General features: G+C 40.3%; 1 protein-coding gene across 6 annotated transcripts in view; it reads left to right on the top strand.

The window, feature by feature from the left end:
• Window positions 1-11571, top strand: part of FAM169B (family with sequence similarity 169 member B) — a 42491-nt gene extending 30920 nt beyond the window's left edge. For all 6 annotated transcript variants that reach the window (XM_017805043.1, XM_017805046.1, XM_017805045.1 and 3 more), the window contains 4 exons: window positions 4483-4665; window positions 6594-6722; window positions 10078-10154; window positions 11187-11571. In XM_017805043.1, the coding sequence (XP_017660532.1) occupies window positions 4483-4665; window positions 6594-6722; window positions 10078-10154; window positions 11187-11408 (611 nt within the window). In that variant the 3' untranslated portion in view covers window positions 11409-11571. The remainder of the gene's footprint in view (window positions 1-4482; window positions 4666-6593; window positions 6723-10077; window positions 10155-11186) is intronic.
• The last annotated feature ends 3111 nt before the right edge of the window (window positions 11572-14682 follow it).

The following is a 14682-nucleotide window of genomic DNA, read 5'->3' on the forward strand; positions in this document are numbered from 1 at the left end:
ACACCTTTATTAAAGCAAAATTTATTCATGACTACACAGATCATCAACTTACCCTCTCTGGTATGTGCCTATTCCTGTCCAATGACAGGCATGCAGCATTTACCACTGGGTATACTAAAGATTGATGAGATGTACTAAGCCACTAATGAGGCTGATAAGACACTTTGTCACGTGCCAAGATAAATGTCTCCAGTTTTATCTATGTCAGCAGCCTCCATATCAGACAGCTGAGGAGTTAGACCTCACTAAATGTAGCTACTTAAAGGTACAACAGGAAATGACAGTTCCCCGCTCCTGTACCTTTCTCTGCAGACAGCAACATGAAAATTGAAATATTTTGCAGAAAGCCTTCCTATAGATTCTCGTGTTTTCAGATCTCGTGTTTACAGTATTTACTTCATACTCTAAATCTGTGTGAAAACCCCAAAAGAATGTGTTTTTTGTAGTGATGTAGGATTAATTGCCACGGTTACTGACACTGCTTTTGTGCAGTGAGACCATGTAATTCCCTGGAAGTTTTTCTTTTTTTATTTACTGAGGACTAGTAATTACTGAAAGTGGACTTTTATACCACTTTCACATAAATGCCAGGAGAATGTAGAATATTCATGGTACATATAAATCACTGAGGAAGTTGGAGGGTGCAATGAGCCAGGAATGTCTTAGTCCCTTTAAGAGCAAAACAGAACAAAATTCCTTTTTTATGTACATCCTTTTCCCCCTACTGTTAAATATATTACTGTTTCTTTAACACACAGGAGCTGCCCAGCTGTGGATCAAGCAAAGGAGTCAGGTTGTCAAAGCTTGTCCCTTCCCTCCTGACAAACCTTAGCAGTAAAAGTGTGGAGAAGGATGGTGTTCCCTGTGATGTGAATCAAACCAGCCTTAACCAAATCGAGTCCTCTGAGAAGGCTGTAAAACATGCACTTGAATCAGGAGTAAATGCATTCTTGGCTTCTCATTCATTCTTTAGAGATGCTCCACAAGGCACAGTTTGGGAAAACCTGACTGCAAAAACTTTTAAGCTGACATAGAGTCGGCAGCAAAGCAACCCTGCCTCAATCTCTGCTTTTCCCTGCCCCAGAGCCTTAGAGATGGTCTTTGGAAGTGGCTCCCCAGGCAAAAATCCATTTCACGCCTTTCTTCATACGAGCCTTTGCAGATTTCTTTTGATACTTTGGTGGCTCAGGTGCTTTCTCTGGAAGTAGATCCTTAAAAAGATAGCAGGATTTTATTTTTCACTGATTACATACATTTCTTTGAAAAAAAAAAAAAATCAGAATTGAAGCTAACCTGACAGAGAATTAGCTGGAATCTTGTTGGATAATTGCTTTTGTCTCCCTCTGTTTGCTAGCAATAATATTTTTAATGTGCGTTTCTGAGGCAGATTGGAGGTTCTGGCTGTAATAAAAATGAAATGACTACATACCAGTCAAGACATGAATTCATTTAATTTTATTGAAGCCAGAACCTTTGTTCCCCTTCTCACATACAAACTCACACAATGGGCTGACCTTGGGTTCTACTCTGCAGGAATATTCCCCACCCTTTGCACAAGCACCCGGCCTGCTCGGGGCCTGTCCAAACATGTGTGTGCCAAGCCAACTTGTTCAACAGGGAAACAGTCAGTGTGCACAACCTTGTTTTGTTTGGGTCTGTTGGATGTGGGGACCAGATTGCTGGTTTTTTTCTGGTTTGTGGCTCTTTGGGAATGCTGATGGCCGTCTGCTTCCCTGCCCGTGTAATATCTGTTTGCCGTTTTGCTGGCTCCGGAGTTGGTCATTTGGCACTTGTGACCTGACCAAAGAGATCAAAGGCTTTCAGAGGGCAGACTGCATGAATGCTTCCATCTCCATCAGCAGTGCCCTTGTTTCCCCTGTCTCCTGCCTCACCTCAAAACTGTGTTTGTTTGTGTGTTCCAACAAAGAAACAAACCTCTCAACCAGATGTGTGAGAGCCCGGTGGTCACCTCCGGGCCACCATCAGCTTACAGTAACCTCTGTCCATTGGATGGGAACTGGGGACAAAGTGGCCTTTGTTCCAAAGGTTGGTTTGTTTGTTTATTTTATTTCAAATGCCTGTGGGCTATGACTCTCCTAATATGTTTCCCAGGGACAAGGTGAGGAATGGCTTCATGGTTTCTTTTATTTACAGTGCCTTTAGACATGACAAGTTTTTGTCATCTTCTCAACACAAAATTAGGAGCACAGACATAAATCACGCTGCTCCTGGGATTGCTGCACAGCAGTCTCGGCAGGATTTATAGGAGACAGATTATATGAGATAATAATAAACTTATAAGGACACTTGCAACGTGTAGGAATCCTTAAAGAGTTCATGAGGAAAAGTTTGTGCCTTTCTTAGAACGTATGGTGCAACTCTGCTGGGATCCAACATCTCTGTTGGGTTGGCAGCTAACAATGGGACCGGGGATATACTCAATTTTTTGGCTCGTGAAGAAAAAGAGTAACTACCCATCATGTGTTACAAATATTGGAAGGTTATAAACACCACCACAACCCAGCCTTTTCCAACAATGTGCTGAAACATGTGTTTGAAGTTAAGCATGCACTTTGATTAAGCAGGAGTGAACAAAGCCTGGATGTCAATGGGTGGTTATGTAGCTACATACTCTTGTTGTATGGCTCAGATGTGGATTGTTGCTAAATGAACAGCTACAACCTTGACAAATCAGTGTCTGGAATTAAATATAATCATGTATTCTGTGCTGAATTGGCATCCTAGAAAATAGAGTAATCAAATTCAGACCTGGTGAGTATCAGCAAAAGGTACTGGACACCAACTCAAGGAGCAGAAGTAGATCTCAGTTTAAGATAGTTAGGCAATGAGATAAAGAAAAAACAGATCTATTAAATAAAAGTCTAATAGTGGGATTTAGGAACAGCCATTTAATAGAAGATAGTGAAACTGTGAAATAGGCCTTAGTGAAGTGATGAAAGTTTCATGTCTCAAGACACTGAAAACTAGACCGAGTGGTCCACTAGTAAGTAGTAGGAAAGAAAATTAAGAAGGTCTAGATGAGATTTAAGCAACAAGGTATGAAAATGTAATCTTTTTCTGTTGTAAAGGCTGGGCCATCCATTTGTATTTGAACTGACGTGTACCCAGATAGAAGCATCATAAAATTTTCATAAATATTTTCTAAAAATGAAAATAAATGAGTGAGATGTTTCTATGCTGACCTTATCCTATATGTAGGTAGTTGGTGAACTGATGTTGGTCATTCAGTTCAGGGTTGAGTGCTTATGCTACAAAGTAGTTGAAGGTTCTGTTTTTATGGTGTTCTGCACTGAATGGAAGTTGTTCAGTGAATTGCTAATGCATCTCCTGCAATAGGACCCTAGGTTGTTTAGGGTGAACATCGAAATTTTGGACACTGAATGTCTTTTGCTAATCAACTTTCTCTTGACTCCAGTTTGAGTTTACCATTCATGATTGCAAAATAAATCCCTTGGTTCTAATTTTTTTTTTTTTTGACAATTTTCACTGGAAACTGAGTTTTAGTACTTTGGAGGGTTATACTTGAGTGTGTGTTTTGTCCACATGTAGAGCATTATGTCATGTCCCTGTGATTTCAGTTGACTGACTTAATGTGTTTATTAGCAAGGGCTGTCCTTGAGTGAAACTCCTGGTTTAACACTGGTGGTGGCAGTTCAAGCAATGGACTATAGGAGCACGTACATTTGTGATAAACTACCTCTCAGTAGAAATGGAGTGACTTATAGAGGAGCTCTTACAGTGCTTTCTTAAAATGCACCCCTCAGTTGTTTAGGGTTTTACACCCAAATGCTTTAATTAATGTACTCCTTTTCCTACAGAGATGGGACTTTTGTGTGCTGCAGTATAAGGTTGAACCTAAGCTGCTGCTGTGAGTTTTATTGCTTGGATTCTACTCGGTGCTTTCTCAGACATGGTTCCTCCACTTTGGGAAGTCATTTGCTTCCCTGTTATGTTTCCCAGTTTCAGGTGGAGCAACCCCAACACTTTTTGTGTGGTTCTCTTACCAGCAAAGGTTTGAAGGTGACTCCTGGTCTGTGTTGACAGGTAACTAAGAGAGGAAATATTTTATTTTACACATGTCTTTAGAATTTACTGAACAAAGAGTTCAGAGGCTGAATATGCAGTAATGGGGTTGTATAACTGTGCAATTTTCTGAGCAGTGAGAGTCAGAAAGGAGGTGTAAATGATGGGGCCAGTTAAGTTTCATACTTCACAGCATTTGGGAAGGCACAACAGCAAAGTACACAGAGACCATGGGAGCCTTTCTTGTAGGAATGATTAGCTGTTTGAGGGCACAAATCTTCCTCTTGGAAAGTGTTTTACTGTCTGTGCAAATGCAGTTCTGTTGAGATCATCCTCCCAGCCTGTGGAGAGGTACCAGGGCAGTATCTATGGCTAGAATCACACAGCAGTTACCAGTTTTGTTAGCAAATTCATGTTTTTTTACCTTTCTGCTTTCAGGGAGCCTGTGTGATGGTACAACCAGTCAGTGTTACTTGCTGCCAGTCTTGGATACTATATTTGTCCGGAGAAAGTGCAGAAGAGGTGGCCTAGGGATGAAAATGCTGCATGATTTCTGTCAGTCTTTCCTGGCTGAGGATGCCTTGGGGATCAGCTGCCCTATTTCTGCTGCCATGTATCAAGGTAAATGGTTTGATGTGGACACGTTAGGTAAGGGTCATGTATAATGTATAATTTTCAATATGGTCTGGGTAAGATTGTCTTCACTGTGTAAGAGTTCAGTGCCCTTGTCTGAACCGAGCTGTTGTTAGTGTGCAACTGGTTACTTTTCCAGAGACATCTGGAATTTCCTGTAGAAAGGTAGGCCAATATTTATGTAAGACAATGAGAAGCATAAAATTCATACTGCCTGTTTGACATTTTGTGTTCTTATCTCACTCTCTTAGAACTATGTCATTGCCCTAGACAGGGACTTACACGTTTTATTTGACACCAGAGGGAAAAGAATCATAAGATGTCAAGCCCACACTGTGCACATAATGCTCTAGTAGATCCTGCATTTATAAGAAATTACATTTAATAAGCCAAATACCCAGGCTCTGCTCAGTCATCCAGTCACATCAGTACTTGTGTTGTATTGACTGTCTTTGAACATTTGTCACTTTTAAAGGATCACAAAGTAGTTACATATCTTCTCTGTGTTTAGGTCAAAGTTCTGCTTTTGCTAGCACAATTCATGGAAAGTATCTGTGCTCACATTATTTATAAAACCCTTTTATTTAGAAAAATATTTCTTTACTGAAGTTACTTTCTGTGGTCTTTACTAAATTTTTGGGGAGATGCTTTGATTGACTTACAACTTTACAACCATTTCCTAACAAGTATCAACAACATTTTGGCTCTGTTTTTTCTCTTGGTTATCATGTACCATTGAAAGTATACAAATATACCTCAGCAGGTACTTCTACTTCTAAATTCAGGAAGGGATAGTATTGACAACATTGCTTTTCTTCTCCCAGTAATATCCATTTTTCCTATGGCAGATGTCAGAGCTTTAGGCACCATGGATGAGAAAGCTGCATTTTTTATTTGTTAACACGAGCTTTCGTCTCAAGTTTAGAGCTAATAGTGAATAAATCTGACTTGCATCATGTTTTGATTAGGTTTTCTTTTATAAAAATACCAATAGTGTAAGTTAATTTTTGAGCATATTGAAGTCACTGTCTGTTTTTAGTTTCATTGGAACCACATTCTCATACTTGGATAAGTGAATGCAACCTTTTACTCTAAATCTCTGCACTAAGATCTCTGAAACTGGACAGTTTTCACCAGCTTGGTATTTAAGGTGCTGTAGAAGCCTAAAAGGAAGTAAAAAGCCATTTAGCAGATACCTGTATTTTGGTATATATGTTACTTTCAGTAGCTTTTATTGGAATGATTAATTTAGTTGGGATATCCTTGGATAAAATTAACGCCCCCAAGCTGCTCATTACTGTAATGTAATGTTTACATACATTAGGGTCTTGTTTTGCCATCCCATTGTTAAACTCAACTGAATACTGAAGATAAACTACCCATTTTGTATTATGGTGAACTACAGTGGACAGAGTGTGACAATAATTTTGTTGTTTACAGATTGCTGTCTTAGTGCAGTTGATGGAACTGATGAGATGATGGTTGAGGAAAATTTAAAAATCCCCTTTGAACTTTTGGAACTGTTTTTCCTACAGCAGGACATGTGCAGATGCTGCAGACATCTTAAGGAAGCTGCATATTTCAGTTTGATAACTGAAGCAAACCTAACTTTGATTGCTTACCCAAATTATATTGATGACCAGGGCTCATCAATGTACATGATTTCAAGTCCTGTCTTTCTGCACTCAGAAGGAGATAATCTAGACTGAAGCAGAGGGACAGGATTCACTCCTGCCTGTTCAGGCCATTCCACATAGACTTTTACTAAAAACCCAACTAAAACATAGAGGAGGAAATGAGAAAAGATTTCCAAAGGAACTAATGAAAATCGGTCTGAGAGAATTTCTGGGATAGAATACTCTTCCTCTGTACTTTGCACTCGTTCATACTTTTACCCCTTGGTTTCTCCTATTCAGTTTGCCAGAAATTCCTGCAGGTTTATCCCGAGGAGCAGAAGCGACTGTGGGAGGTGGAAGCACCGGGAGATTGGAGCCAACGAGCGAATATCTGGTTAAAAATTCAGATGGAGTTATTCCCTTCAGGAAGTGAGTTAAACCAAGCAGTCGTGAACTTGGCCATGGTAGTTACAGTTCTGTAAAGATAAGCATGTATGTAATCAAGGGTTGGGTGGTGATCACGGAAAGGTGGTGTCTCTGTTGGAGAAACTACTGAGTGTGCAGTCCAGCTCCCTCATCCTTTCACATTAAACAGGATAATTCTTAGAAATTATGAGGTAATGAAATGGAACCACAGAGCATCTGAGAGATACTGAACAAAGCACAGCCTTGGCATGAAGTGGCTGTAACTCCCATTGCAGTGCACTCAGAGCAGGGTAGAAGTTAGCCCCAAAAATTCCTGTTGCACAACACGGTGTCTGGGTTATAGACAGGGGTTTGTTTCTCTGAAATTGTTGCAAAAAAGAAATTTGTATGGCCAATGGGCAGTATATTTAATTACCTTCAACTGCTGCCAATACCATTCTTGGATGGGAACACAAACATTTTCATTATGGCTTTTGGAAGATTCCAAATACTCTCCTACAGGGTAAATCCTTCGTGCTGGGAGAATTTTCTGCCTACTTCACAAAAGATAGCAACAGAGTAGGGAAACTTTTTGACAGTTCCTATGTGGATCTCATTGGTATAATCTGTTCAGCTGGCTGGAGGATCCAGACAGGCCCCTCTGCTGCGTGCACACAAGCTGTGGTAAGCACTAGATTCCAAAAGAAGGGCACACACTGTCTCTTTCTGGAAGTGCAGCAAGGAGGGCTCCAGAGCAAATTGCTCCCATGCCTTCCCACATCCATCCTGCTTAGTGTTGGCTCGGGGACCTTCCGCTGAGACACTGCGTTTCATCTTGTCTGCAGCACCCACAGGAGAGTTAAGTCAGACTTTAGCCCTAGGCTGGGTTCCTCTGAAGCCAATATATCTGTGTTCCTCATGCTTTAAATCACCAAAACCTGGGGTTGCTCTTTCCTTTAATCCATCTTGCTAAGTGAAGTTTATTAATGGCAATTGAAGAGAACTGTGATCAGATCAAAACCCAGCAGATCCTGGAGGCGAGTATACTTTTCTTTTTTCTTTCTTCTTTTTGCCATCTTCTACAAAAACAAACAAACAGACAAAGAGAAACGACCCAAAACGTGGGTGAATATCATTCCACTGGAGTGGCTGTGAGTAAAAAAGACATGTGAGGCTGCACATAAATGACATGGTGTCTGTGTGTGCTTATATTTATTTATAAGGATTGCAAATTGCAATATGATCTTTATAGCGGAAGGGAGCAGAAGCAAGTGAGTTTGGCATTAAAATATATAATAAAAATCTGCTTTTTAATCTATGTCCTCCACTCTGGTGCACAGCTCACTGGGCATCACTCTTTACACTAATTGTAAAAGGCTTTATTTCATCCATCTTCAGTGGAAAATCAACCCACTATAAAACTAGGATTTGAAAGCGTGTGTTACATTTGTTGTATCTGTTTTTCATATGCAGTCTGCTTCTCATGCTTGTATTATCCCAGTACTGTGCATATTTTGCACCCAGGGAAAATACCAAGGGAGGGTAGAGAGCAGATAACACCTGCTGAAACTAGGGGAGAGTTTCCCTGCTTTTGCTTTGTCCTAAAGGCAGCCTTATTCTGTCTAATAGCCAGGGAGGAGATAGCAAGAGAGTTGTCTAAGGCTTTTTGCTGTCTGTTAGTGGTAGATAAAGCAGAAACATCTTCTGAGTGCAGGAATCCTTTATTCCTGCTTCATTCCTGCATCAATCCTTTATTCCTAGTCATCTGACCCAGTGTGTGCTTCCCATGCCCATGAAGAGAAGCTTGTGTTTCCAGAGTTGTGGTGTAGGGACACAGAGGGGAAAATGATGTGAGTGGAACCCCTGGAGTTCCATGTTTATGTGTTCCACAAGTGCACAGTCGTCCAGATCACGTGCAGGTGTGCAGAGGACACCAGGACCTGTTCCAGTAGGACAAAGGATAATGATTTTAAACTAAAAGAGGATAGGTTTAGGCTAAATATATTGAAGAAAATTTTTACAAAGAGGGTGTTGCGGCACAGACACAGGTTGCCCAGAGAAGCTGTGGCTGCCCCATCCCTGGGAGTGTTCAAGGCCAGGTTGGATGGGGCTTGGAGCAACCTGGTCTTGTTGAAGGTGTCCCTGCTCATTGCTGGGCTGGATTAGATGAACTTTAAAGGTCCCTTGCAATCCAAACTATTCTATGATTCCATGATTCTATCTTTAGGGGCTCGCTTGGGAACAAGGGCTTCATTCGTACTTGTTCTGTTATGCAGAAAGCAAAACACAATGTAATTCAATATTGTCAGCTCCAATCTGGATCTATGGCAACAACTGTGAAAATAGACAAGTCTTATTCTGCTCTGATTTCTTAGATTCCTGTTGACATTTGCAATGCTGTGTTTTGGAACAAAATTACTGAGAAGAAAAATTGAATATTTTGCTCATATTATATTTTTTTTTTCCGCACCAGTGCTCAGGATTGAATACCATTAATGTTCTTGTAAGAATTCTATGGTCATAGATATTCCAAAACAGGCTTCTGTAACCCTGAGGTCAGAATTTTAAATTTTGCAAGGTTCTGTGGCTGCATCTAGTGGCAGTTCATACCAACTGCAGCATTCTGTTTACTGCAGCTGATACTTCTGTTTGGATGTGCCCAGATACATAGGTCCATGTACACACACATACTTCTGTCTGCAAACGTGTATCAATAAAAATAAAACTTTTTAACGTGTTGTCACACAGCTGCAATTATTCATTCTGAATTAATTCTTATTGTTTGAAAAAAGCAGAGATTCAATCACAGCAAATAGTCTCAGTAACAGGAACATGGTGACATTTCTCTTCTGGGGTTGATTGGAGCAACAGAAATCATTTCACAGGGTTTGGCTGTGGTTGCTAAATCTATCAGGCAGTGAGCTGAGCTGCTCTGAAGTACTTTAGTAATATGCATAAAGCATGTAAGTGTGAAACTTGTGCAAAAGTAAGCAGACTGAGAAGAATTAAAATCAGTTTCAAGTGATTGCTTATAATCCTTTATCTGAATTGGTCAAAGTACCTGCCTTTGCTGAAAGGGAGGGAGGGATGGATATGAGTCTTCCATGTGTAAGAGATAAATGGATTATCTATTTAGTAGAACTTTCAAGACCCAGAGATATTTTGTTTCTAGTACAGTTGTTCACCTTAGTCTTTTGTGGTAGTGACATGTAGCACCCTGTTTTGTTTAATTAACAGAAACAAGGCAGGAGGGGTTGAAGGTGGCATTCAGGTGACTTTTTCTGGTGTGTTTTTTAAATGGAAATAGCCATGGAAGTCTGCTAACGTTTTTTCCTTTTAAATCTCTTTCTGGGGCAAAATATTCACCCCATTTCTCCAGAGGCAGCAATGGGCTCTCATATGGAGAATACTCCAGCCAGTAAACCCAGGCAATCAGAAGTGGACCAGATGAATAAGGTACAGTGACTAATTTGCTGTTTTATGATTTTGTTTTTCATTGGTGGCCTTTTCCCTTTTTAGTTAAATAGTGAGGTTTAAATATGAAAGACTGTCACAGCTACCTATGGGTTTCTTTTACTACTACTACCTACATAAGTCTGTGTAGGTAATCACAGCTACATTATATATATATATATATATATATATATAATTGCATATAATTGATACCTGTAGCTAACTTATATAGCTGTAATAGTTTGAGAGGCTAAAGACTGCAGCAGAGTTTTCACTAAATGTTTTAGTTTCATCCTTACTGAAATAAGGGATCTGTAACCAAGCTGAAATTCAGAGAATTACAAGGTCTGTTTATGGACTGGCTTTCTGAACTTCCTCGTTGTTCTTCCTGTGCAGGGGCTTGAGTTGTGGCACCTTTAGAATGAGTAGGCCAAACTCTTTTTGGTCCTAATTATTTTATCCCACTACTGAGCTGTAGATCTGACTGTGCTTAGCTTTTGCAGGACCAAGGCCTAAAACAAGGTGTGAGGTTTGAATGAAGCCTCAGCCCAGGAAGAGGTACATGTATTTGAGAAAACAAATCACAGTAACGAAGCTTTTTCAAGTAATAAAGAGAAAGGAGAGATGAGTGGAAGCAAAACAAAGAGCTGTAGGGCTTGTTTCCTCAGCACATTTTGGTTGCCACACAATTAAATCAGTTTGTTTTCCTCAGGCATGTGTCTCCTGAGGGAGCTGTGGCAGCTCTGGCCCCCGTGGTGCACGTTCTTGTGTGATGGGCTGTGGTCATGGCTCCAGAGCCCACCCAGCCAGATCAAGGCTCCCTGTGCTCCCAGTTTTCTTTATGCTGACACTACTGGGAAGGCAGGCAAAGCAGCAGGAGTGAAGCTGTTCCATACAAACAGTGCAGCTGAGTTCCTTGCCTTGCATGTTCATGGCAGACAGAGGGATTTTATATTGGGATCAAGTCGCTGTTTATCCCTGTTTATCTTGTTTGTGTATTATTTGGTGTTCCTTCTGTGTCGGCTCTAATTTCAGGGTGTTGAATGCTTTCCTGGTGCTGGGAGAGGGGCAGGAGATGCCACAGAGAAAAAAGATGACACAGCAGCAGCAGGGACTCTAAACCCACAAGGTCCTGAAGAAGAGGACTTGGAAAAAGGTGCAGGCAATACTCGGCAACACAAAGGACTCAGGAAAAGAGCAAGCCCTGGGGACTTGGTTGGAGACAAGGCCACCAAACAACTTAGAACTACACCATAATTGCTGTTCCAGAAATCAGCAAATTCAGTATAGTCTTAAAAATTGTAATTGACTGTTCTTAATTTGTGACACTGCAGAAATTTCTTCAGGTAAGATGTAATTTTTTTGCAACACGTGCTCTCCGTTTTATGTTTTGTTTTAAATAAAGCTTTTGTTTACTCAATGTCCTTTCCTTTTTCTTCTCACCAAGTAATTAAGTAGTAGCTGAGCCTAGTTATTTCCCTGCTCTGAAAAGATTTTATTGGATTTCATGAGGTGTCCAAAAGGGAATAATTGGAGGGCTTGTAGGTACTGATGTAAGAAGACATTTCTATGGAAACCACATCCTGCATTATGGAAGAGAGATACCACAACACACGTTGGTATCAGAATGACAGTTGTAACCTTCCTTTCAGAGTGAACAATTGATCTTGAATTGCTTTCATTTGAGCTTTTCTAGCAGAAAAATCTGCCTTAAACCCTGTGGTGGACAGGATGGCACACAAAGGCCATTCATGCAGGAAAAGTTTGGTGCAGAGAAGGAGGGTGAACAGAGCTACAGGCATTAAACTGCCTTTCAGTTCAGGCACTGTCACAATGCTATGTGTAAGTTCAGGGTGTAGGACTTGGTGTAGATTCCACATTGCATGTTTTATTCCATGTAGGCTCTTTGCTAATGTTTTGCATTTAATGAACTTGGAAATATAACATATTTCACTGGATTGCTCATGTTGTGGCTTGGTAAAGAAATTTTGTTCTTTTACCACAAGCTGGTTATGTTAGAATATTTTATTTATTTTTTTTTTTAGTGGGGACTTTCTAAATCTTGAATGTTGTGTTAATCATTACAGGTGAAAATTGTAAGGATCAGATCTTTAGTCCAGTGGCAGAGAAGGCTTTGTAGAGAGATACTTCAGTCCTGAACAGCAGTAGGGGCCTGATGAACCTGAAGAGATCCAGCAAACTGTAATTCTTAAGTCAATGCTTTGGAGCAAGGAAAGGTAGCTATTTCTTTCCAGATACTAATCCAGCATTTCCAGGGCGACAGTTCTGTAGGCAGGCATTGTAGGTACACTGTGGGGATGTGTATTTTCCCCCCTGTACAGCAGAATTGCTCACTCATAGCCCTGTCACCCTGTTTTGGTTTAAGGTCGTGATTTAACGTAGCATTTATCCCTGTATCCAAGTAACTCCTTCCCCCTGGAGCTGCTCTGTAAACCATATGCCTGAGACACATAGAAATCAGACCTTCCTAGGTATCTCTTAAAAAAAAAAGAAAAAGCTATAATTGGAACAAGTTTTTGCCAAGAGAATTAAAACACTGGATCGTGTGCCAGCCTTAATCACGTTGCTATGGTTCTCTTGTCTCAAAGAAAGTGCATTTAGGACTGACTTTATAGTCAGTTAGTCTTCAGATTGTTGAAAAGTCACCAAGAGTGTGCTATGAAGACTGCCACAAACTCCATGTCCTCTTGTGCAGCATTCTTACTCAATGTATGGTTAAATACAAACCTTTTTTTTAAGAAAAAAAAAAAAAGAGATATTTGTGAAGACTTGCAATACCAGTTGTGCCTAAGTATGATAGAAAATCATTATATCTCTGCTCCTGAAAGCTGATTCTGGTATTGCAGGAGCCTGGCCTCATGTCTAGTTTGCACATTATATTGTAATGTCAGGGTAAGGTAAACTGGGGTTGTTACAGCAAGTGAGGAACCTTAAGAAATTTAACCTGAATTAAGTCTTTCTACAAAATTTTATCTAAGGCCCCAGGAAATGATATATGAATTTATATTAGAATAAAGGAGATGGATAAGGTACTGTGTGTGGAATGGGCAGACAACTAATGAGATTCAATTCATTCTATATCTGGAGATACTTTGATTTAGAGGAAAAAAACATCAGTTTTTCAAAATCCTCCAGCTGAATTTATGTTTCACCTGTTAGCCAGTGATCCACAGCCTGCATTAGCACCACTTTACTGGGCCTTCTCTCAGAAAAGTTGCTGCTTTCCTCTGTGTGTGAATTGTCTTTCCTGAGTTTGTTTAGGTTTTAGTTTTCTAAGTGTCTCTTTTTCATCAAAAATTCATATGGTGGCAGCTGGGCCTCTTAGAGAAGTAACCAAAGGTGCATTTGCTGAAGTGGTGTTGGCAGTGCTTGATACTCTCTAATCAAAGTGATCACATCATCCTTCTAATCAAAACTTGTGACTTATTAGAGCCAGGAATTCTGAAGTCCTACTTAACTGTACTAAACTCCTGGGCTACAGGTTTCTTACAGTTTTCAGGATGGCACAGGCTTGCTCCATGTTAGTTCAGAAATGCTGACTTACAGAACAATTAGTCTGAATATTGATTTTGTTTCCCTTTTTTTTTTTTTTGGTTCTATTAGTGCTGTAAGGTATCTGATTAATTCAGAAGCCTGGACTTGCAACTCTTTTTAGCAGTCTGAAGCTCTTCTCAGATCCCAGGAATCTTAAGAGGGTCTGAAGCAGAAACAGATCTAATATTTTTGCTTTCTTAACAGAACAGCATAGAAAAAACCCACCCAACAGCACAAACATCTTTTTTCTCTCAGTGGAAGTTCTTTTATTTGAAAGAAATCTGCATTTACTCAAGGACAGGATGGTTTCAGAGCGCTGGAAAAGTTGGCAAAGGCTTGAAAGAGCATTCCAGTTCTTGGAGTTAAGTTTTCAAAGCCTTAGATTTAATCTCTTTCTGAATCTACGCTCTGGGTGTGGCGTCACACGGTCGTGTTTCTGCTTAGGAGATGAGGTGAGTGTGTGTGTGTGTGTGTGAGAGGGGTGGCAGGTCTGCTCAGAGGGAATTTGTTCCTGTAGTTCTTACAAGCACAGACACTTAAGTTTGGTCTGCAGTGAAGATGTTAGACATCCAGATCAGTGTTAGCAGTGATCCAGTGGGTGTGTGCCAAGTGGAATAAAGCATTGGAATCGCTCTCAAGACAAGTAAACATATGGATTTTAAGGCTAGAAATTTCATTACGTTAATCTCTCCTGATGCTTCACGTAATGGAAGCCAGACAATTTCATGCATGGTCGCTGCATCAAAAAAATCATTGGTTTTGGTTGAAACAACCCATTTTTTAAGAAGGATTGTTTTGATTTGGCAGTTTTGTTTTTCAGATGTTGGGCAGCGGGAAATCTGCCACGTTCCTTGGCAAGTTGTTCTAAAGTTTTGTCTTTATGAGTGCATCCAGTTACTTTAGTCTGAATTAATTTTGTTTTAGTCCCCTGTGATGGATTTTGCTGTTCTGTTTAATGCTGGGCTGTGGCTGTCGT

The sequence above is a fragment of the Lepidothrix coronata genome, unplaced genomic scaffold, assembly GCF_001604755.1.
Source record: "Lepidothrix coronata isolate B3197 unplaced genomic scaffold, Lepidothrix_coronata-1.0 Scaffold11, whole genome shotgun sequence".
Lineage (NCBI taxonomy): Eukaryota > Metazoa > Chordata > Aves > Passeriformes > Pipridae > Lepidothrix > Lepidothrix coronata.